General features: G+C 38.6%; 1 protein-coding gene across 41 annotated transcripts in view; it reads right to left on the bottom strand.

Annotated features, from left to right (window-relative positions):
• NEB (nebulin) overlaps positions 1–25,180 on the bottom strand; it is a 182,696-nt gene continuing 157,516 nt past the window's right edge. For 8 of the 41 annotated variants that reach the window (XM_088794668.1, XM_088794659.1, XM_088794669.1 and 5 more), the window contains 24 exons: positions 24,998–25,108; positions 24,464–24,574; positions 23,736–23,849; positions 22,850–22,954; positions 19,417–19,521; positions 18,812–18,916; positions 18,072–18,164; positions 16,936–17,028; positions 14,635–14,727; positions 14,040–14,132; positions 12,972–13,064; positions 11,004–11,096; positions 9,934–10,026; positions 9,255–9,347; positions 8,578–8,670; positions 6,836–6,928; positions 6,453–6,545; positions 6,034–6,126; positions 5,060–5,167; positions 4,770–4,953; positions 4,362–4,454; positions 3,322–3,453; positions 2,894–3,000; positions 1–785 (listed from right to left, as the gene is read on the bottom strand). In XM_088794668.1, the coding sequence (XP_088650794.1) occupies positions 612–785; positions 2,894–3,000; positions 3,322–3,453; positions 4,362–4,454; positions 4,770–4,953; positions 5,060–5,167; positions 6,034–6,126; positions 6,453–6,545; positions 6,836–6,928; positions 8,578–8,670; positions 9,255–9,347; positions 9,934–10,026; positions 11,004–11,096; positions 12,972–13,064; positions 14,040–14,132; positions 14,635–14,727; positions 16,936–17,028; positions 18,072–18,164; positions 18,812–18,916; positions 19,417–19,521; positions 22,850–22,954; positions 23,736–23,849; positions 24,464–24,574; positions 24,998–25,108 (2,565 nt within the window). In that variant the 3' untranslated portion in view covers positions 1–611. The remainder of the gene's footprint in view (positions 786–2,893; positions 3,001–3,321; positions 3,454–4,361; positions 4,455–4,769; positions 4,954–5,059; positions 5,168–6,033; positions 6,127–6,452; positions 6,546–6,835; positions 6,929–8,577; positions 8,671–9,254; positions 9,348–9,933; positions 10,027–11,003; positions 11,097–12,971; positions 13,065–14,039; positions 14,133–14,634; positions 14,728–16,935; positions 17,029–18,071; positions 18,165–18,811; positions 18,917–19,416; positions 19,522–22,849; positions 22,955–23,735; positions 23,850–24,463; positions 24,575–24,997; positions 25,109–25,180) is intronic. The other 33 variants (XM_074336229.2, XM_088794654.1, XM_088794655.1 and 30 more) reach the window with 24 other exon arrangements.

The raw sequence follows: 25,180 nt of genomic DNA on the forward strand, positions 1-25,180 counted from the left end.
TGGTGTTTGTTGCAGAATTATAGATTTTATTAGTTGCTTATCACCAGTTTATATCGACTATCACCTTTGTAACTTCAGAACTGTATTAGAAATAAAAGCATCAGCATTCAGTAAGCAAGGAAAAGGTGAATATCTGTGCCATTTTTCTCAAATGTGTTTAACATGTTCAGAATTCTTTGTTTTAGCAAAGAAACAATGTTAAACATTTTCATAATGGAGAAACACTGGGTCGAGACAACAATATAACATTGCAGAAACTTTTTTAAAATGTCTATTCTGAAATTAAACTTACTTTAAAACCTAAAGTAAAATTTGATAATGGCAATTTTAAAAATAATGACCCAATGGGTTTAATGTCTTCTTGTTTCATGTGCAAGTCCAAAAAATGATGAACTAAACCAGTTTAATGGTTAGCGATGCTAACTTTTTTCTTTTTTTACTGAAGAATTACTTAGGTTGATCTAGAAAGAAATGAAGGGATGGTACAACCATAAATCATATTGACACAGAAAAACCATGAGGCAGCTGCAGAACTTGAGTACTAGTAGCGTCTACACTGCCACTGCCGGCAGGACGGGTAGGTCCTGTGGACGCGCGATGCTCTGAGACGCCTACATAGCTTCCACGTAGTTGGCTGGCAGCATGCCAGTCCTGCCAGTCCTCTGCACAGTGCCATACATCCAGCCTTCATCAATCGCTTGGACATTCACGATGGCGTCTCCGTCTTTGAAGGACACCTCATCTGCATCAGCGGCCATGTAGTCGTACATGGCACGGAAGATTTTCTATTTGTGAGGATGGGAAAAGGGGAAAGTTACATTCGATCTGCAACAATTCACCTGAAACTCTCATCGGGAGGTTTCTGAAGACGTACCCGGCACATGTAAGTTGCACCAGAGAACGTGCACCCACCACCAAGAAAGGAAAAAGACAACTCACAGACAGGAGAAAATATCTGCACATCATATATCTGATACGGGATTACTATCCAGAACACAGAAGGAACTCCTACAATTTAACACCAAAACAAGAAAGGGGTGGACGGCAAAGGACCTGAATTCTCCAAAAAGACAAAGAGCCAACGAGCACATGAAAAGAGCTGCTACATCATTAGTCACCAGAGAAATGCAAATCAAAACCACACTGAAATACCACTTCACATACCAGAATGGTGATAATCAAATAGACAATAACAGGTGTTTGGGAAGGATGTGGGAAATTGGAACCCTCATCCAAGTTTTGAAAGTTCTTCCCTTGTTAAACAGTTACCATATGACCCAGCAATTCCACTCCTAGGGGTGTGTGTGTGTGTGTGTGTGTTTGTGTGTGTGTGTACACATCCAAGAGGAATGAAAACACAATAACGTGTACATCATATTCATAGCAGCATTATTCATGACAGCCAAGAAGTGGAAACAACTCAAATGCCCACCAAGATGAATGAATAAAGAAAAGGTGGTATTTCCATACAATAGACTATTGTTTGGTAATAAAAAGGAATAAAGTACATCCATACAATATGGATGAACCTCAAAACATTAAGTAGAAGAAGCCAGTGACAAAAGACCACAAATATTGTGTGACTTCATTTATGCAAAATGTCAGTATATAGAGACAGAAAGTACATTAGTGGATGCCTACGTTGGACGGAGGGTGGAGGGAGAAGCTCAGGACGGGGAGGAACTGCTGGTGGTACAAACTTTTAGGGTGATGGAAATGATCTAAGGTTATGGTGATGTTGAACAACTGCAATGAACTAAAAATTATTGGAATTGTACACTTCAAATGATGAACTTAATATAATGTTAATAATATATTCATAAAACCACATATTTGTGTCTGTGTGAAAGAGGAATGTACTTATTTTCCATATGGCCTTTTTCCCTTCTTTTGAGGAGGTTGGTCTTGTGTTTTGGAGAAGAATTTGAAAAACCATAACAATATTGCAGATAGCTCTCATTTGGGGAATTTGGGAGCATACCAGTTGTGTGCTGTAGTATTTTACAATTTTGGTTTTTTCCTGCTGATTTGTGATCCTTTTAGGATCCATTTTCGGACTTTATCCTTTAAAAAAAAATCTATTCCCATGTGAAGTCCATATTAATTATAATAGTTTTATATATGTTTTGCTCTAATATGGTTAAGTCCTTTCCTATTGTCATTTTCAAAATTTACTTGATTATTCTTGCATCTTTACTCTTTCAAATAAATATTAGGAATAACATACAAAATTTTTAAAAATGCTATTGGGATTTTGATTGGAATTGCCTTGAATTTATGGATTTGTTTTAGGAGAAATGACAACTTTACCAGGTTCCCTTCCCAAAATATAATGGGTCTCAATCCTTATTCAGATTTTCATTTATGTCCTTTAGTAAAGATAGTATTCTTCATACAAAGGTTCATTTCAATCCTAAAGAATTATGTTTTTGTGATAGTATGACTAAGATCCAGATCTTAAACAGAGTTTTAAAATAGTCTGGGGAGTTGCAAACATGATTTGATTTAACTCTTCAATATATGTTAATTGGAGAGGTCTAAGATGTGACCTGTTTATATTTGTGCCGTGTGTGTGTGTGTGTGTGTGTGTGTGTGTGTGTATTCTTGAAGAATGATTCCAAGCAGAAAATGTTTTCGTTTATGATAGTGAGTGGGGTCAAATAGCCCAAACTAATCATTTGCCTTAGTTTTTTGTTTGTTTTAAATCACTGAATAATGCTTTGTAATTGGTTTGAGTTTAGTAACGAAGGTTTTCGGGTATTACTGTTAACCTAAGATGTGTAGAGCATTATATAAAATAGAAGGTTTGGTTAAAAAAAAAGAATATCTATAATAATTTGTGCACATATCAGAAAATGAGCCTGATTTGGAAAGTTCTTGACCGTTTACTTACTCCTGCGGTGGACGGGTGAGATGGGACGGAGGATACCGTGGTCTGCTGCGTGGCAACTGAAGATGACCGCTGTTGTGGGAGCTCGGTGGTTTTGGCATGTTTGTAAGCTGAACGGAAGGAAACGAATAGTTTATAAGAAGAAACCATGGCTAGACGTCCTTTAATCTGCGTTTAGCAGTTGAGCAATTCTATCTTTTCCCCTGACTTAAAAAGAATGATTTCCAAGAAAGGAAGAATGAAAATGGAGCATCTAACTCATGTACCTCTTTACACAATTCTAGCCTTTTCTCGTTAGAAGAAAGAATCCAGATTTTTTTGGGGGGTAGGGGGTGGGGCGGGAGGGGGTTGTTACTCAAAGCATCTCTTATAGTAACGGCTGGTGAGCTGGCCGGCCACGGCTGTCAGTCAGCGCCAGGCATCCCGCGTACCTGCTGAGGTCGCGGAGAAGAAGACGCCGCCGTCGCTGTAGGAGGACAGGTGCTCGGACTTCTCCTCGCCTCCGTTGACGCTCAGCCCGCTGGCCGATCGCGACTGCTCGCGGCTCCGGCGCTGGGCTTGCGCTGGGGAAGGTGAGATTGTGAGAGGGAGCAGACAGGAAACGTCCATGGCTGTGCCGCCTAACCGTAACTGAATCTCAGTTGGTTACTGTTTGTTACCAAGCACAGTCTTCAGTATATTTCCATGGAAGAAACCCTCAAATCTCTTATGATATACAGTGTCATCCTCATTTTCCAGAGAAGAGGTTTAAGTATGGGAGGGCAGATAACAGGTAAGTGATACAGCCAATCCTTGAGATGACTCCTTCCCTCTACCCACATCGCCCATTTTCCTGGCTCACCAAAAATGAACAGATAGTAATATTTACATTCAAACTCCACCTTCGACATCTCCAGAAAGTCCTCCCTCACTTCCAGATAGGTTTAGGTGCCCTTCCTCTGTGTTCCCACAATCCATATGCAGACCTTTAAAATTGCACTGTGAAGGTGGTAACCGCTGATTTACTCATCTCTCTTCATCAGTAGACTAAGAGTAGAAATCCTTTGAGGAGAGGCATTACATACTATTTTCCTTTTTAACATGAATAGAAGGCATGAAGGCATGCAGTCTTTTCTGTTGTCGCTTCCTTGACATAAGACAGCTCCGAAAGTTGCTAAAGGTCAAATCTATTCTTTTCCCTTTGCCTATGTATTCTTTTTCATTATTTTTCCAATGGAAAGAGCTACCTTTTTTTCTTTAGGAAAAACAAATAATAATGATGGGGCCTGAAGGAGATTTACACTGAGACAGTGAAACAATCTTTCCCTAACTTGAACTTGTCTAGAAAATGAGTTTGGCCCTCTAGTCAAGGAGGTGTTTTTATGCTGAATGGACAGATCAGGGAATTGAAAATTTCAGAGACTGAAAGTCATCAACTCTAGCCCACAAAATGGTGACATTTTTGTCATAAGCCTTCTGTGGCATAACATACCATTAATCATGTGTAAGCTTCGAGATTGAATGTTGTCTTCTGCTGGGTCATAGTCAAAAACTGAGCCAGGATTAGTACGCCAGACACGTAAACCTGAAAGTGAGATTCAGGATCAGAACAGACGTTCTTTCAATAACTTGGAAACAAAGGTACGAATTGAACTGCAGGAGGACGGAATAAGACTAATTTAGCTTAGGGTCTAGTCATGTCTTCTCCTCAGAGGAAATAAAGCATAAGGTAGAAGAGACGGCAGCTTTGCGAACTGTAACATAATAAAGGTTTTCTTTCATACCTACCGAAAACACAGATTGAGGTTCTCTATCCTTTGCCTTGCTGTATAGATAATGTCACTTATCTTCTTCTCCCCCCTTAACTTAAAGTTGATTTTGCTCTCCAGGGCCCAAATACCTGTAATAGTCTCCTGATCTTGGTCGTTCCGTTTTTGTTCCATTTCTACCACTTTTCTCTGAATCCCTCGGTAGCTAATGTCACTGAAGTCCTGTGTGTTCTTCTTCACTCGTTCAGTGATAGGGTCTGTCACCACTGGTGTGAAGCAACCCTTGTGTTTCTCAAAGTCTTCATGATATTTCACCTGAAATTTCATGAATTAGCGTTGTGAAACTATGATGGTGGGATCATTTCCTTTTTCACGTGTTCCCACAGGTCAGCCGGCCAACCCTAAAGAATCCCTGACTCACCGATGAGATGTGGCGTTGGGTCTCCCTCACCCGTCTCATCTCTGGGGTGTCCAAGACGTAGGCAGCTCTGCCTTGTATTTGTTTCCGGAAGCTATCAGAATAAAGAACCTGATGGAGGAGAGACCATGAATGAATACAGGTCCTGATTCTGAAGCCTCAAAACCTTTCCAACAGATGGAGGTGAAAGGAGCCAGGGAGGGAAACTGGAGTCAACTGAATGGACCCAGCAAAACCCATGACTAACATGAGGAAAGATGAGCAGGGCTCGCATCTGGAGAGAAAGGATTTGACTTTGAAAATACAACTTTCATTTTCAAAGAAGAAGGGAGGGGCGCTGTATAATTTTGAAAGAAAGGGAAAGAAAGAAGTCTTTTGAATTTTCTGGGAATTGTATGTAGCACCAGTACCATTATACTGATTGAATGGTATTTGGTACTAAATGTGATACTGGCGTTTGAAAGACCTATCTTTTAAAACAAGTGATCATTTTTCATAGGGTTATGTCCAGATTTGATAAACCAATATGCGAATACAGAAATCAAAATCCTCCGGACATGAAAAACATCAAAACCAAAGAAGGCATCCATTTTAGAGTATTGTCCGTTTCCTAGAGTACCTTAAAAAACCTTAAAAAGAGAGCTGACGATTGAGGATGTTAGGAAGTCAATTTGTTACAGATGGTTACGTAAGATTACCTCAGAGTAAAGTAAAAGCCTCGGGAAGGAAACATCGGCAATTAACTTGTTATGTCTTAGTATGATCATTTGGAATTTAAAAGCACAGTTGTGTTAATTTTAGTGTCAATTTTCAGTTGAATGAGAAAGTGCATGTTTTTATGGTGTTAAAATGTTATTTTCCCTCCCATTTTGCATTTTAGTGTGTTTTTCAGTTGAATGAGAAAAGCACATTTTTATGATGTTAAAATGTTATTGTCCAAGTTGTTGCATTCCTTTTTTTTCAGTCCTAGAAAATACCGAGCTAATGTTTTCTTGGTTGCGCTTAGCTCTCTCCATCTCTGGAGTGACAGGTGTCGGAGTTGCTTTTCTCATATTTTCTTTGTACAATACCTAGGGGAGCCAAGAGAGCATCCAGATGTCAGAGAGCAGAAAACCAGTTCTGAAAACCATCATGTAGCTGGTGTTATCACTCAATTATATCACACTCTATAGGAAACACCTCAGGAAGATAAAGCCATTACAATGTTATTGTATAAAGCAAAAGATGAAGAGAGAAGTAAAATCAGTTTGGGCTGGAGGGGTTGGTGTGTTGTTTTTAAGTGGGTAAAGAAGAATTTTAATAGATAAACAAGTTTTGGGAAAACTGTGAGATAAATTAGTGGTATAACCAAGGCTTGTTAAAAGTGTAACAATCTTTTTTTTCTTCTCTGAAATACCGAGCTAAAGTTTTCTTGATTGCGTTTAACTCTTTCCATCTCAGGAGTCAAGGGTGTGGGGGTCGCTTTCCCCAGGTTCTCTTTGTATAATACCTGTGAGATACAAAGGTGGACCTGAGAGTCACCAGGAGGCAATTTCCAGGCTATTAAATATCACACAATTTGGGGGCGAAAACTCCATGTTTAATCTATTACCATTACTGAAAACAGCTCTCAGGAAGAAAGCTTTAAAAACAGTTAATGGCAATGGTAAGTGTCATTTAGAGGAGATTCTAAAAAACTGGCATTTTGTTTGTCTTTAACCTGGGATGGAGTTAGGAGGAGGCCAAACTGCAGCGGTTACTTTGCATTATTAAAAGCATTTTCGTTTCTCAAGACAATACCGAGCTAATGTTCTCTTGATTGCGTTTGACTCTCTGCATCTCTGGAGTGACAGGGGTTGGGGTGGCTTTTCCCACATTTTCTTTGTACAAAACCTACGCGAATCCAATGGATCCAAAAAGCCAAAAAGAAAAAAAGAAATTACAGTTACCAAAAGATTAAATGGAACAGAGAATTTGTTAGGAGGGCAGGGTGCTAAACCATTTGGGCAATGAGGTTAGATGGAAAGAAACACAATATGCTTCTAAAGGTAATTGATATAGTTACAAGACACACATTTCCGGGGTAGGACCCTGCGAGACAGAACTGCAGGGTGCCCCAAAGAGATGAGGGACCGCCTTCTCGCTACCCTAGTCTGTGAAATTCAAACACCTGTCAGATCATCCAAACAGGACTTAGAGGCTTGGATTTGAATACCACCGAGAAGGTTGAGGCTGCTCCTAACGAAACAGCGAGGGACCAGAACTTTCGCAGCACTTAAACTCATATAGACACATCCGTGAAATCGTGGGCCGTCAAACAAGCAAAGGACTTCTCCTCCCTCTTTTCCTTGCTATTATCTGTGTTCTGCCTCTTGCGTTGTAATAGAACAGCAAACTTCTCAGTAAGGAAACATTGTCAGCAATTATATTACGATCATGGTAAATCAACAAAACATATAGTAATGACAAATCTTCAACCTCAATGTCTCCCCTCAGTGTCATTCTCGGGGACAGGGGAGGTTTTGGAAATGCCATTCAAGAGGAAGACTTCTGTTAAAATGGTGGTTCTCAAAGTGGGGCTCCTGGACAGCAAGGTTAGCATCACCTGAGAACTTGCTAGCAATGCACATTTTCTGTCCCCACATGGGACTTAATAGAATGAGAAGCAGTGGGGGCAGGCAGGACCCCGTAATCTGGTTTAACAAACCCTCCAGGTGGTTCCGCTGCACACTGGAGGTTTAGAAACACTACGTTCAACTATTTAGAGAAACCTGGAGACAGTGCTACCGTGAAGGGCCACAAGCTCCTTCATTCCATAAGCTAACATCACCTCGACACAAACCCCAACCCCGGGGCAACTTCTCAACATATGTGAGATCACAGAGCACAGGCTTGTAGAATGGTCCACTAAGTTAACAGTTGAAGACCATAATAAAGACAAAGGAACAAAAATAACTAAAATGGATAAAACAAAAACAGTTCTAGAGATGCCTTCCTTTTTTAAGTAAATTAATAATCATTTGCCCAAACCACTACTGGATCTTAATTTATGTCATTATTCCTGAAGGAGAGGATCGGGGTTATTTTTCCCAAGGTCTCTTCATCCATGTCTGACCGGGTAGATTAGAACGTAAAGTCATCAGCACAAAAACACAGCAAACTCACAACTGCAATGTTCCAGAAAGAGCCCCGTTATACCTACTATGCCACCCCCCACCCCAAATTTCATGAGTACGTAAAACGAAGAGACCTTGGGGGTAGTGGATAGAGAGCCAGTTTGGGGAGAGATGAGCAAAACAATTTTATTGGAAAATCTGTCACTTCCTGATATTAGAATTTTAAATTATGGATTAAAGCAGTCTTGTTATTATGGAGTTAAGGCTAGGAGTAGCTCTATAGGAAAAAAGGATAAATGTGATCAAGAAATTCACAAAATTTAAGTTGTCTTTAAAAAGCAGGATTAATATATATTATTTGAAATCATTAAAGAAGTAGTTTTTTGTTTTGTTTTGTTTTTTAACTTAATTTTCTTCCCAAAGTACCGAGCTAATGTTTTCTTGATTGTGTTTGACTCTCTCCATCTCTGGAGTGACAGGTAAAGGGGTTCCCTTGCCCAAGCTTTCTTTGTATAACACCTGTAGGATGAGAAAGCATCCAGAAAAACAACCATAAGTAACATTTCACTTGTGAGATTTTTAAAGGCGAGTTCAACTTCATTGTTACCAAAAGACACACGAGTCCAAGAAGCTAGGAGTTATATATACTGATAAGATGCCACAAACTACTTTAATGACAGCCATTCTTGTGATGGGGAGACACTCTCTAGGGCACCAAGGACCTCAGCTGCTGGGAAAAGGCTGTCAGAGTTATTCATGTTATTTTTTCATGTCTATGACAATGGTGCCTCCTAAACAATCACGTGAGGATTTAAGATTGTTAGATTTCGGTTTTGTTGTTATCCAAGCAAACGAAAAGACAAGTAGTTTTTAGAAAAGTATTTTAAAATACCAGATGGAATAGAAATCAGAATTAACTGAAATTAAAAAAAAAAAAAATAACAATAGTACCGTAGAAACACAGAAGTATGTATGTCCTTTAGCTCAGTGAGGTATATTAGAAGCAAAGGAACAGGAAATGGGTTTAAAAAAAAAGAAATGTTTAGTATCAATTTAATTATGAGGTTAAACAACATTTTCTTTTCCCTTTCTCTCCAAAGTACCGAGCTAATGTTTTCTTGATTGTGTTTGACTCTCTCCATCTCTGGAGTGACAGGTAAAGGGGTTCCCTTGCCCAAGCTTTCTTTGTATAACACCTGTAAGATGAGAAAGTATCCAGAAAAACAACCATAAGTAACAATTCATTTGTTGTGAGATTTTAAAGGTGAGTTCAACTTCTTGTTACCAAAAGACACAGTAGTCCCTAGAAGCCAGGAGTTATATACTGACAAAATGCCACAAACTACTTTAATGACAGCCATTCTTGGGATGGGGAGACACTCTCTAGGGCGCCAAGGACCTCAGCTGCTGGGAAAAGGCTGTCAGAGTTATTTGTGTTATTTTTTCATGTCTATGAGAACAGTGCCTCCTAAACAATCACGTGAGGATTTAAGATTGTTAGATTTCAATTTTGTTGTTATCCAAGCAAACGAAAAGACAAGTGGTTTTTTTAAAAAAAAATATTTTAAAATACCATATGGGATAGAAATCCATTAACTGAAATTTAAAAAATAGAACTAATAGTAGTATCATAGAAATGCAAAAGCATGTATGTTCTTTAGCTAAGTGAGGGATATTAGAAGCAAAGGAAGGGGGAGTGGGTTTTGAAAAAGAAAAAATGTTTATTATCAATTTAATTATGAGGTTAAATGGCATCTTCTATTCCCTTTCTCTCCAAAATACCGAGCTAATGTTTTCTTGATTGTGTTTGACTCTTTGCATCTCAGGAGTGATGGAGATTGGAGTTCCCGTCCCCAGGTTTTCTTTGTATAGAACCTGTTTGATAAGAAAGCATTCAGAACAAAAAGAGCAATCAGCCATTTTTCCCCCTCTGAGGAGCACCTGGGAGTCAAGGGCAAAGAGGAAGAGGGTGAGTTAGAGAAAGGGAAATTCCACAAGTTTCTAGATCCAACCTGTGTGAGCCTAGAGACATCCTTAAAAGCAAGGGAATGCAGGAAAGAGCAGCGAAAACTAAGAGATAGGAAAGGAATGTTTTATTATTTGTGTTGTTTGAATTAATCTCTGCAGGGCTGAGCAACAGGGAGAGACCACCACGTAAAAGAACAATTAGACCTTCCCAGCTTGTTATGAGGATGGGAAAAAATAAAAACAGCAAGAGACAGAAAGTGAATGAAGGAAGTTATTTTTGATTTGGGAATGTTATTAATAAACCATGTAAGGATATATGGGTTTTATAAACATTATAAATATGAAGATATGTATGTAAACATTTTCTTTTGTTGACTTTCAAAAGAAGTCCAAGTATTTAATTTTTAGTTTGGGTGAACCTATTGGGAAGAATTAATTATTTTTAAGGCAAATGGAGAGCAATGACAAGATGCAAGAAAAAAAGAAAGAAACTTGAAAATATCTGTGCAAGTATCAGTGGGGACAGAGAAGTTTAGAATAGTAAATAAGACCAACAGTTTGTTGCAGAATAAATTTTTGTAAGCTTACGTTCAGATCAAATTTGCCAAAGCAGGATAAATGTAGACGCTTAGACATTGAGAATGTTATGCTTTTAAAGGCTGGCATATAATATTGAACACTTTTTTTTTTAAGTCAAGTGATTATACTAATGTTTAATCAAAATGGGGAAACTAATCATAGGAAATGGCAGCGTTAAGTTGTGAACAAGATGTGTCAAAGTCAATTGGGATAAGTTGATTAGATTTTAAAATGTAGCCATTAATACTTTTAAAACATTTTAAAAATAGCTAAGGGATTTTTTTTTTTTTTTCTCTTTTAAATACCGAACTACAGTTTTCTTGATTGTGTTTGACTCTCTCCATCTCTGGAGTGATGGGAATCGGGATTCCTTTCCCGAGGTTCTCTTTATACAACACCTGTATGACACAAGAAAGCATCCAGAAAAAACAAGAGCAATTAACACAGCCCTTTCCTGTATCTTGTAGGGAACCTAGTATGAGACCACAGACATCAAACAGAAAAAGACAAATTCACCAAGTTAACTTGTGTTTTCAAGCACAGATGTGGATGAGAATACACTCCATATTTCCTTAGCTAAATTGCCATTTGATATTCAAAATTTAGTCTAACTCATATATTAAATGTTTGTTTCCTGTATCAGGAAAAAAGGAAAAAAAATAGAAATACTAATTTCATAAAGGCATCAAAATGCTTAGTGTACAATAAAAAGATTATTTTTAAATTAGGTTGGCAAATATTTATTTTCCTTAAACAGAACATCTGTTTCACAGAATACCAGATATTTAAACCCCCAGGCCAAATCTATGGCAAAATTGGACTTTGCTGCGTAAACTCAAGGTGTAGAGGTAGTCAAGTCTAAAAGTCAATGTTTTAAAACATAGCATTGTTTATTTCCCATGGTCTCGTAAAGGTTCTATGCACTGGACAATTTCGCCTAAATGCAACTGTGTAAAAATTACAAATCGTTTCTTAAAAACGAAAGAAGAAAGGAAGGAAGGGAGGGAGGGAGGGAGGGAGGGAGGGAGGGAGGGAGGGAGGGAGGAAGGAAGGAAGGAAGGAAGGAAGGAAGGAAGGAAGGAAGGAAGAAAGGAAGGAAGGAAAAAGGGAAAGAAATTGTCCAGGATTATCAAGGTTATTAAGATTTCAAATAGATGTAAATAATAATATACTTACTCTTATATAGAAGAAAATAATAAAAATAATTTTGAAAATTAATGCAAACCTTTCCAAACGAAGGGATAATAATAATAATAATAAACCCAAAGGGGAAACAGTAAATATAACATTCCAATTGTAGTATTAATTTATATTGAAAATTTAGCAAATTGAAAGGTTGTTAGTGAATAGTAATCAAAAACAAAGGAAAACAGAGAAAACTGAAGACAGTGGGACCAAAGGAAGTTACTGATCTAATTATGTGAAAGAATCAAAATTTAAGAAAATATTTAAGTTAAAAAGACAATTTTTTAAGACTAAGACAATTTAAAAACATTTTGGGTTAAACTTCCCCCCACTCCTCCCCCCCCCACACAAAAAAAATCCAGCTAAGTTTTCCTAGTGACATTTGATTACATCTGATTCAGATTTTTAGATCGGAATCTAAGATCCTTAGAAGTTTCACAAGCTCTTTAAGGATTATAGAGGTTTTCAGCAACAATATTAACGCAAGAGAAAATAACATTAAATATAAGCTTATAATCTGATTTGTATATTTTAAGAAAAAATCAGACGGTCTGGATTTCTATTCATGGAATGGCTTGTTTAGGACAAGTACCAAGATGGAATTGCTTTGGGTCCCAATACTGAGCTGCTTTCTTCCCCACTATTTCTGTTCATCCAGATAGGATCTGTGTTAAGGGAACCCCTGTTCCAAGCAAGAGCCACTATTTCTACATGTGGCCTCCACCCTGTGCCTTTTCTTGCAATGCTAACCCAGAAAGATCAAATAAAAACAGTTCCAAATAAATAAGAGCTACAGTATTTGGGGTTTTGGGGGACATCAATTAACTTCAAAAGTCCCAATAGTAACATAAAAGGTGAAACAAGAAGGAAAGGAACCATTTAAAAGTTTTAAGGGACTATTATAGAAAGTATAAAACATGAGAATCAAATGGCAGTTAAAGATCTGGAATACAGGATTCAGTAGATGAGATTTTAAAACAAGGGTTTGTTAAATTGATTATTTTAAAGGGACTCATAGAGAGAAGTTTGGTTTTATAGAAAGTTATTATCATTTTAATATGGAGTTAAAAGAGCTTTCTGGCAGATACCGAGCTAAAGTTTTCTTGATTGCGTTTGACTCGCTCCATCTCAGGAGTGACAGGTAGGGGGGTCCCCTTGCTCAAATTCTCTTTGTACAAAATCTGTGTGCACAAAACCAACAATCAAATCAGCCTGGACCCATCTTTTAAGTAACCATAGCCTTTAAAATAATCTCTAAAATTATCTTTCTTTGTTTTCATAATTATGTAAAATAGTCCTAAATAACTTTTTAAGAAATAGAACAACTATAGACCACCTTTGGACATTTAGTCACACACAGTATGATGTCTGTCTGTAAGTGACATTAATACAGACACAGCTGCCAGGCTGCAGGCAGGAGTCACTTATTTACATAGGCCTTCTCTCAAGGAAGGATTAGGCCTTATCAAATAGCATTCAAATGAACTGAAACTAATATCCATAACGAGTTGTCGGTAACTCTAAATTAGGGAAGGGGGGTCTTGGAGTAATACAAAAAATAAGTATTTAAAGCTAAATAAATATTAGCTTTCAATGATCCTGAAACTATTCCAAAGGAAAGCTCAATTATATCTTGCATGGTATGCAACAATAGCTGAGTCAAGGAAATTTGTATTTCTGAGTTACTATGAATTGCTATGTTATCTTTTGAATGAAAATGTTTAAAATCACATTCTTTTAAGAAAAGCTGCAAACACAGACAACAAACACATCAAACAGAACTAGAATAAATACCAATAAAATTCTAATCAACGTTGACCTCTTGATGGGGTGTTAGATGCTACTTTTGACATGTGCCACACCAGTTAGAAATACCTATTGCTATTCAAGGAGGGTCTGAGGAAGGAGACACTGAATATTACAGGTGTTTAAGGAAAGTGATCAATAGCTATGTTTTAGGGAAAACACAGTTAAAAGTTCACACCAGAACTAAATACTAAATTAGATTTGCGTTGAAAACTGAGGTAATATTTGCTATCATTTTCATTATACAAATTTAGTAATTTTATAGGAAGAAAAATCAGATATTTGTAATGTGTTAAATATTATTTTAAATAGGAATTAAGGGATTTTATTTTTTGTCCCCTAAGAAATACCGAGCTAAAGTTCTCTTGATTGCGTTTGACTCTCTCCATCTCTGGAGTGATAGGTGTTGGGGTTCCTTTCCCCAAATTTTCTTTGTACAAAACCTGTGAGATACAAGAAAGTACCCAGAAGACATTCAAAACAAGTGCAAAGATTAAGGAAGGGAGAAATTTAAAGGTGGGGGTGTATGTGAGGGGACAGTTTTTTAGTGAATAATATTTAGTAAAAATAGTGCTTTTACTTTTTACTGCACAATTTTAATGAACTCTACAATGCTAATCCTGAGAATGAAAAAGTAGAATAGAAAGCATTGAGTTATAGGAGAGGAGTAAAATGATGAGGAATCTTGTGTTAATTTTACTAACAGTATTTCACATCTAAGTACTCACACTTGTCAGTTGCTGAAAGTGTTAAAGTACCATCAGAAAAGTGAGTCACTTTATATAAATAAGTCCAGATGGTTTTGGTCAGGTAATAACACACACATCCACACAGAGACACACACAGAATTGTTATGAAGGTGTTACTTTTTTAAAAAGGATGATTGGTTATTCTGGTAATTTTTTTAATGGGAAATGGAGTTTCTTATTTATTATTTATAAATACCGAGCTAAAGTTCTCTTGATTGCGTTTGACCCTCTCAATCTCGGGAGTGACAGAGGTTGGAATGCCTGTTCCCAAGTTTTCTTTGTACATGACCTGTAGGAGATAATTAAAATACCCAAAAAGGTAAAATGACCACAAATCCTTTGGATTACAGCCACAGGTGTGTTATTTGGTGGAAACTCATTAACAACAATCTCGCTTTCAAACATGACACTCAAGGAAGAAGGGAGAGCAATGCTACGAACATTTATGTTCTCTTCAAAAGTTGTAATTTTTACTACTTTGAAAATTGAGCACTAAATTATGAATTTTCTATAGTAAACACTTAACACATTCCTAGAATGCATTAAACAGTAGTAATGAATTCAACAATGAGGAAAATCTCTCCATTTTATAATATCTAGTATTAGTGTCTTCAACATAGTAGGTCCGCAATAAATCTGTTGTATGTAAAATAGGTTGCTTGGTTTAAATTTTTCTAATCACGTGATACTCTATTCCTTCAGAGTTATTGAGAATTTTCTGTTTGTCCTGTATTTTCTACTGAAAATTCCCAGCTGGCACTTCATCTGTAAGTATGCTTGATGTGAGGAGACAAATAGTTTATTTTTTCAGGAAGAAGAGCATCTTTCCCTGAAATTTTTACTGGTGATTGATGGATCATACCAATTGGTGTTTTTCTAACTGGGGGATGTCCCTATTTGTTAGAGGTAGTATCAAAGGACTGTACATTTTAACGAAGAGTGAAGAACTTCCTGAACCGCTAGGCTCTTTCCCTCTGAATGGTAAGAATTTTTAGGCTAAAAGAATAAATGTACTCTTTTTAAGTGGATAGATTCTATGGCGTGCTACAGCCTGGCATAGGAGCACCACGAGGAACATAGGAATTTGTGTCACAGATGAATTTCTGAAATCACTGACAAACTAGTGTTGACATCTTTGTTTTGCTAGGAAACTTTTAAGGATCATTAAAAATCTACTGTCTTTGTACAAACTTGTGTTTCTTTACCCAGCCAGGCAGCAGAACTGATCGTGAAGAGCAGAACACAACAAAATCAGAGAAAGACAGGAACTTGAAATCAAAGGCGACAACGGAGCTGAGGGCCTGTTTTCGTGGATTAGTGGACACAAAACTCTAAATGAAGTTTGTATCACCAGAAAGCCAGAGGGTGGGCAGGGAGTGAAAAGGGAATGAGGTTAAATAATATGAATGACATACAAGACCAATAACAAGTGCCTTCTAATGGAAATTAAATGATGAGTTCAGGCCTTCAGGAACCAGGAAAATCTCTAAGAACAAGGTCTTCAGCTTTTATTGGCCACAAACTATTTCCCAAACTTCACACAGTCTCTTGCTAGTAGCTAGCAATTGCTTACAATCTGCTTACGAATAAGAAACTGTGTCTGTGTGTGTGTGTGTGTGTGTGTGTGTGTGTGTGTGCGCGTGTGCGTGCGCACTACTCATACACATACTGGGAAAGGGGTCCCTACCCAGTGTGGGTTAGCTGGACACAGGATCAGGAGAAATGTGTACTTAACCTGATTATTTCAGGCATGGAGGACACCTCCCACACACCCTCTCCACCACACACACATACACATACCACACACTGAGCACAGGTGCCTGAAATTCCTATTAGAAGCTTAATATATAATATACCCTGGTGGGTACATGCCAGCCAGCACCTTAAACATGCACTGCATTTACCAGGAAAGAGCGGACAATACAGGGCAAGAAATCTTGAAAGGGAGGGGAGGAGGCTGCAGAGACATCACAAGTCTACCTAGGGTCTTCTGGATGGTAAAGAATGTCCTGAGATATACACACATGCAGATAGATAGGTAGATGATAGGTAGGTAGATAGATAGATAGATAGATAGATAGATAGATAGATAGATAGATAGATAGATAGATAGATAGATGATAGATAGATACAGATATATGGATATATGGATATGGGTATATAAAAATGTATTTTATATTACTTCTATGTTTATAGGTATATGCTTTGTTGACTAACTTGAGATCACCCCAATAACCTAATTACTGCTGTTGGAATATTTTATGTTAGGAACTGTAGGTGTGACAATTCATCAAGAAGCCTTGATTTTGTGAAGACAGAGGTATCTTACATACTTTTGCAAACTGCAGTGCCCTTCTCAGGACTGAGGGAAGGTTCACACCATCCCCAGGGCATGGGAAGCCCTGAGTAGAGGGAACAAGGGGTGAGATCCTGGAGCTAGGTAGCAATTGGGAGGGGGCTGGTTGCACAAATGCATGCTGAGCATATGAGCTACTACCGAGCTAATGTGCTTCTGCGTCTCCTTGACACGTTTTACTTCCGGCAGGTCAGGGATGGGGGTTCCTTGTCCAATTGCTTCCTTATACTTCACCTGCAGATATAAAAAGGGGAACATGTACATGTGTTTCATTAGTAGTCCCACAATTTTTGAAATCACAATGAAATCTCACAAGCTGTATACTTAGTTTGAATGGGGCCACATTCTGATATTGGGTGAGAGGAGAACAATGCCAAGAACAAACACATTTGGTCTCTCTCTTGTCTCTTTGAGGGCAGGGGTCCATACTTCAGTTGCAGCCGCTGTCTTTCCTGTGTCCTCTGATGTTTTTATACCCAACAGCTCATTGGACAAGGAGAGATACATTGACATACATATATCCAGGAAGGCTGATTCTTTGACTCTAACATATGCATTCTACTTTTGGTGCCTGAGTCTCGCCTTGATCAAACCTTAGTCAGGCTCCTCTGAATCCTCCTTCCTACTAGGCCTCGAGTTTTGGACTTGACTGTCCATCTTTGCATTGCCCAGTTTTAGCAAGAGTCCTGTTAAGTCAGTTTAACCAGAATGCTCCACCCTCTATATCTCATCACCCTCGATATCTGACCAAATTCCTCATCCCCAACCATCCCCCAAGTGAAGTCTGATCAGATCACCCTTCCTCCAGCAAGAATCCCGTGAAGTGGGTTTAGCCACATGCCTCCTTACGCTTGATGTTTCCTCTGAGTACTTTTCTATCCACTGATTCTCTCCCCATTCACCCCAACTCCCATCCCCTGCCATAAGTTCTCACTTTTCCTTGTTGTATTTGAAATTGAGTCTAGTTCTATACTGAGATCTCTTTTCTCCTATATTGCAATAGTCCCTAATAAAATGTGTTGGGTTTTTTTTCACTACTTTAACCACCATGCAGGTTTGGTTTGCTCTGACACAGGCCTCTCCATTTTCTCTGTCTAACCTCCCCTCTTGAAAACCGCCACAGCACTGCACTACGTGAAGGCCCTAAACACAGACAACAATTTTAACAACTTAAGCTGCTTCCAATGACAAATGTTTTGAGGGCAGCCCAGAGAACAGGTGAAATATCAAAAGGAGATAGAAAATATTGAAAATGAGTCCACGGAGGGCGTCTTTACCGAGCTAATGTGATCCTGTGTTTGCTTCACTCTCATCATCTCTGGTGTCTTTCCAATTGCTGTTCCTGGTGAGAGGTCCTCTTTGTATAAAACCTGGACATTCAGAATCAGAACAGTGTTACAAAGAAGAAAGAAAAACCCAGCAATTCCTGGAGAAAGACTAGGAAACATGGCTTCTGTGAAAACAGGACACTAGAGAATGTTCTTAGGCAAGTGCTAGAGTATGTGACGTCTTCCACGTCAGCCTCCATAACTCAAACATACAACATGGGTCACTTTCCAGATTTTGAGATTTCTTTTAAGATTTTCATACTGTATTAATACGGAACGAGAAAAAAACAAAACAAAAAATGTTGATTTAAAAAGACCACACTTATACAAAACACAAAATCCATTGAAGAAATATGAAGTCAGTTGTTTTGGGGAGGGATAATAAAAGAAATCATAATGTCAAAAAGAAATCCATCTTCCTGGAGCAAGACAACATATGTTACTGCTCTGGGATTTAAAAATTGTAAAGAAAGAAAAGTTACTTTGTTAGCAGATTTAAGTTGCTATTCAAATGGTCTCTGGAGTGACTATTTTAGAGCAAAGTATGGGGAATTTTAACAAATAATGGTTAATATTAACTGGAGAGGTTAGATGTTAATTGTCTGAATCAACGTGAGGCTAGTATATTTTTAAAGAGGAGAATGGAATTATTAGGTTAGCATTAAATGGAAAATAAATAATAAATATACCGAGCTGAAATTCTTTTGATTTTCTTTAACACGCAGTATTTCTGGCGTGTCTTGAACAACTGTAATTTTTCCTTTACTGTTTTTAAGGTCACACTGGTATTGGAGCTATGAAGAAAGAGTAAACATCTTGTTAAGATTTCAACATTGTTTTATTTATTTTTAATTCTAGACAGTGTGAAGGAGGTTAAAATCCTATGTTTTAAAAATTGTCTATTTCACAGTAATCACGGTGTGACAGCCAAAGAGAAATTCTTTAATAAGACTTTTGTGGACAAACTAATTTTTAAAAACCCTAAAACTTGTCATGTGTTAAATTAGGTTTTTAAAAAATGTATCCCTCGCCTAGAATGAACTTTGAAAAAGATAGAGTTGCCACTCATGGAAAATGCTGATAGTTCATATTCAGGGACAGGAAGCCACCAACAAAGTGACAGAGGATTTTTCATGCTGTGGTTTGGGATTGAAATATGAGGTGAGACTGGAGGCTGGGAGATGTGGGGGACTGCTCCACGTCCCCACTGCAGGTGGGGTACCAAAGCCTCCCCACCCTGCCTCGCGAGTCCCAGGTATCAGTGGGCTGTGTCGTTGATTCAACACAAACTTACAAGACTGAAGTTCTTTTGGTTCTCCCGAACTCTCTGCATTTCTGGGGTGTCCAAAACTGTTTCGTAATATGACATGCTCTTCTCTGCATCTTCCTTGTACTTTTTCTGGGAATAGATTCCAAAAATCAGGATGGAGAACACTACAGGGATATGAACCAATGCCACCTAAAATAGCCCTTTCTGCTCAGCAGAGGGAAAGTCCTTTGTATTTTCTTGCCTGTTGAAGGATGTTAGGGAGTTGTACACTCACTCTTGGTGAGTGAGTACCAATGTCTGGGCCCGAAGAGAACTGAGCCCAGGTATTTAATAAGATCCACTTTCACTGCAAAGCTGGCAGAGGGAGGCATTTGTTGGCTGTTCCACAAGAGGGAGGTGACAGCCAGCAAGTGTCCTGGCAGGGAGGGAGATGAGGCCACCTACAGTGAACTGGATGTGTAAGGGTGAAATCTGGTAGATTAATAATGTAATTAAATTTAGCTAGTTTGCAGTTTGCGCCATCCTGATATTCAGGTGTGTCCTCTTTATTTCTCCTCCCACTGATTAACTGAAGAACTCTGCTCTCTTTTTCAAGGCTACCCATACCCTGTTAATGAACAAACATCCTAACCTGAAAAGGGCAGCTTCTTTCATCCTCAGGCACCCAGACAGATGTCAGGATCCAAGATCACAACTCCCTAGCTTTCTCACAACTCCTAGCAGTTTTTCCGCAGATAGCTACGGACAATGAGATGTAAGATGACACTAACACAGACCTGAGGCCTCAGAAGACCCTGGGAGATGACTTCTCAGCTATTCGCCCTCAGGTCTGTCTCCTTTGTTCTTTCCCAATTACCTGCCTATAAAACCTCTTAATCATTTTGGCTCTGGGAAGGTTTTGTTTTTTTATGCATGAGTCTGCCATCTTCCCTAGCTGCTGGCATCTAGAATAAAAGACGCTTTTCTCCTCACCAACCCTTGTCACTCTAGTGTTTTGGACTCTTCAGGCAGCCAGCGGCACCGAACCTGAGTTCAGTAGCAGATGGAGCCAGACTATGTAATAGGCAGGTGGAGAGAAGTAAGAGGGTTAAGAGTCGTCAACAAGGCCTCCCAAAAGTCACCTTAGCTGGTGATAAGGACATGTTTGCTCAGTCATGAGCTGGTGTGGTCGGGCCTGTTGACGACAGGAAAGAGCACGCTGCAGACGCAGCAGGCTTTTCTCGGACACAGCTCTGACATTGCAGAAACTGGCCTGGCAGGGTTGGTGGCTCTACTACTAATAAACTGACCTGGGGCCACCACCATGATCAAAGTAACTGACCAACCAACTGGCCAAAGACAGCTCTGAGCCAGCCATCACTTTTCTTGGGCTTTCCAACCCCTGCCCAGACTTTGGTTGCAGAAACTCCCACAGTGGGTGCTTTTTCTCCCAGACACCTATGCAATCAATCCCCCGCGACTAAACTAATCACCGACTAAACTAACCATTTCCAGTTTTAAAAAGTGAAACACTTTGCCTTAGGGCCTGATTTTTCTTATATTGCTTGTCACCAGGTCCTTCCACTTTTCTCTTTAGCTTATGTGTATTTAGTTCTAGTTTCTGCCACTTTTAGAGGAAGTTTGAGTGTGTAGGATGGAGGGCTGAGGAAAGAGTCTAGCCACTTTTGTAATGGGATAAAATGATTCTATAACTCTTTATCTATCTAAATTATATTATATACAAATTACATTTACAAGTGTTGAAAAATTTAATCTACTCAAAGACAACAAACAAGAATCAGTTTCAACCAATAAGAGATTTCAGCTTGGATTTTGTTTGTCTAAAGGAAGCTAGTTAAAGCAAAGATTTCTGGATTTCCTTGGAGAGGGGGAGTGAGTCAACTGAGTGACTTCTTAGTTATGTAAATATAAGGCAAAGAGTTCTCATTGTTTTGAGAAAGAATAGAACCAGTCCTCCTTTTCTTTAAAAAAAAAAATTTTTTTTTTCAAAGGTTAAGCAAAAGCTGTTTTAACTGGTGTGTAGACTTTGTGTTATTCACGAAGAGGGGCGATCAGTTTGCACATGGAACTTGGAGTTATCCTGAGAGGCGGGCGTCCCAGACTTCCTGGCATGAAGAAGTATTCAGAATATGATCGTGCATTTGTGGGTCAGCTCACACTACTTGCCTTCACCTCCAAGTGTGAGGTTTAGAAGTCATAAAATAAAAGCTCGCCAGTGGAAACCAAGAAGCAATTTTGTGGAAAGTACAAGCACCTTTCCCTCACTCCAGAAAATACTGCTCTGAACTGGGAAGGAAGTAACCTGCCTGGCCATATTTTAGGCCTTGGGGAACTAGCCCAGGAGAGGTCTAGGAGAGCAGAATAAGTGAATTAATCCTTCCCTGAAAAGGTCTGCGTACCGAGGTTTTCTTTAAAGATTAACAAGGTCAAAAGGCAGAAGGTTATTTGACTGGTGAGCCTCTCACAGCCCCAGAAACGTTGTTGGCCTTCCTGGCTCCCCCAACAACATGGTACCCTGGGGCTCATATGATTTTGGTAACAAAATTCTTCCCCACATATCATCCCCCAAATAAAAGGTTCATTTCTCACATTTGAATATATCTGCTTCCTAATTGAGCCACTCTCTGGTGATAACTATGTTTTTCATGTCTAACTTTATGATATAAAACTATACGTTGCTCATAAAGGGCTTAAATTCATGATTCCTCCAACCTGACTGTCATTAAGAGATCATCTGTGAAGATGAAAAACAAACCAAAAAGAAATAAAACAGATTTCCAGGGCCTACATCAGACCCACTAGCTTCAAAATTCCAGGGTGGGGCCAGGAAAATCTACTCTTCCAGGTGCTTATCTACTGCTTTAGAACTCTCTGATCAGACGGCAAGCACAAATTCTAACTTGGGTCTACTCAAATAAATTACAGATTCCTGATATCATTGAAGATTAAAACAAATGAGGGCATATCCTGGTGTATGAATGACAGCCTACACTTCTTCATCTCCCTGTTTCTGAGACAATGGAGAGTTTGTTATTTACCATGGGAGGGATCGGTTAGATTGTGTGGTTGGTGTTGATGGCATAATCTCAATCTCGTTAAAAAAATTAATAATCCAAATGTGGACTGTCTACTTTGTTTCTTCTAGACTGAACACCATTTTTTTTTTAACACAAATGTTATATCCACATTATAAGAGGCTTTACGTGTTAGGATATTGATTCATTCATTATGGGTGGTACCATGTAACAGTTCTTCAGTACCTTAAAACTCTCTCATAAAATCTATTTTAATTCTGATGCAGAATTCTCAACTTTGACTCAAACTTGCATCATAGATGAATCTCTTCTTTTTCATTGGGCAAACTTGTAATTTGAAAGCACCAACTTAGGTATTAGTGGAAAGAGTTTTGTTCTTCACGATTTCGGTCAGTGAGTGATACTGTGATGAATGCCCTTACCTGGCTTGAAAGGTTCTTGACTTGCTGGGCATGAATGATCTCTGGAGTATCAACCACAGAAGTGAAATTGGCTTTTTCCATTTCTGCTGATTGCTTATACTTAATCTGCAAAAGGACACGCAACAATTAGATAAATGTTTCTAATGTGCACAATATTTGTTGGTTTAGTTTGATTAAGAGGTGATCAATATTTCTTTTCCAAAAAGATTCATTCATTTGCCATTTAACAGACATTTTTTCCTATTGTGTTTATAGCTTTATACTAAAGAGTAAGATTCAGAAAAAAAGGTTGATTCCTAGCAGTTAAAAACTTACTCTCTAGTTGAGCCTGGGTGCAGAAGAGGGTAGAGGGGAGAGATAAAGGGAAAGGAGAGAGATAATAAACAGATAGTAAGGCGTGGATTGCTTACCAACATAAGAGCTGGGAGCAGGACAAATAAGCAAAAGACCCTTACCAATTAGTATTAGACAATGTAGGATGCCTAAAAATTGTGTTTTAAACTTAGGCCTTGCAAGGAGGGAAAGAAAGAACTCCCAAAATATGCTAAGCAAGGAATTCTTGGTGCCAAGTGAGAAGTGTGTTCACTAAGAAACAAGGCCTGGGATGTCGGAGTCGGTCCCAGGTCCAGGCAGGTATTTGGTTCCCCAACTTCTGCCCTTTGTTCTGAACATCTCTGTGGCTATAGGCTCGGAAAGGCCGATGGAAGCAGGCCTGGCAAAGGGTCCCTGATCTTTTTGTTAGAATGGATTCCACCAGGCAGATGCTTACGAATGCCACAAACGCATTTGATTCTCATTGACCAACAAGTAAGATAATAGGACAACATCATGTCACTGCAATCACAGGTAATTTTCTGAAAGATTGATATGACGTAGTAACACTGACCTGACTGGCAATATCAGTAGCATTTCTGGCCCTCACAAAGTCGGGGGTTTCATTGGCCATGGCATTCAGGCCTCTTCCTTTGACTTCCAGCTCGAGGTCTTTCTTATATTCTTTCTATAGTAGCATTAAAAGAAAGTTAGCTAACTTCCACGATGAGGTAATAAATGTACAGAGTGAATATAAAGCCATGTAACAGGCCACCTTAATTGCAAGTGTTCACCTTCACTGTTCCCTATGACAGGATGGAGTGGTAACCACTGAAGCCCATTTTAGGAAACGTGACTCAACGTAAGGCCTCCTTTGGACCAGTTTAGAATCCTCTATTTAGAAAATTAAACTATAAAGCGAATTTTAAATCTGGTTTGGTACATAACTAGGATTAAACTTAGGTGCATACCACTCCAGTGTGGTGTGTTTATTTAAACAAGCACACCAATTGGATCAAGGTTAAATCAAATAATATTAGATAACAGGTTATGACAGTGATAGCTACACATAGTGAGAGATACAGGCTGTTATACTATCAACTTATTAGAAATTAAGATATTTTTTATTTAATGGTAATAATCATTTTGGATATGGAATTTGAAAATCTAAAACTCTCTTTATTCCGTGTGGTATGTGTGTGTGTGAGAGTGTGTGTGTGTGTGTGTGTGTGTGTGTGTAACCTGGCTAGAAAGGAGAGGATGCTGTGTTAACTCAGTGCATGCACTCGGCTGTGGGCCCACCTCGTTGAGGATTTGAGTGGCGTTCTTTGCTCTTAGCATGTCGGGTGTATCTTCCATTTCACTGAGTCCCTTCCCACGGATGCTTTCCTCTAGATCTTTTCTGTACTCTTTCTATATCACAAAATAAAAGCAACAATGCTGACAAGAAAGCCTGGATTGTTCCTCTCAGGTAAAGAGCCAAGAAACCACAAGATAAAAAAAATAAAAAATTCCAATTTTGAACAGTTACAGTTTTAGTAAAGAAAGATCTGAATAAATGAGGCAGGGTATAACCTTCATCAATTAATATTAAACACCCAATGAAAAACTAGAAATTAATAGAATGGTAAGGTAAGAGCATTTTATTAGGTATTCGATTAAAAAATTACAATAATAAACACAGGTAATATATTAGGTGGTAGTACCAAATGTGAACCCAACTTAAAACCCACAAAGTTAGGTGGTGGTGAAAAATGGTAGAACAAACACATTGATGAGTGGCATTAGTGCAATTATTTGGATCAAGAGGGAAAGAAAAGACCAACTAGGTACTACCTCGCTGGCTATTTTGGTTGCATATTTTACATGCAATAAAGCTGGTGTGACCTCCAGGCCAGTCAGGTTTCTGCCTTTGATGGACTCTTCATATTCTTTCTTATATTCTTTCTAATGTGAATAGGAAGGAAAGACAGGTTAACAAAGAACCTTTATTACAATTTATTGCTCAATCCTAGGTAG

Source organism: Rhinolophus sinicus, chromosome 17 (genome assembly GCF_057876585.1).
Source record: "Rhinolophus sinicus isolate RSI-liver-muscle chromosome 17, RSI-T2T, whole genome shotgun sequence".
Classification (NCBI taxonomy): Eukaryota; Metazoa; Chordata; class Mammalia; order Chiroptera; family Rhinolophidae; genus Rhinolophus; species Rhinolophus sinicus.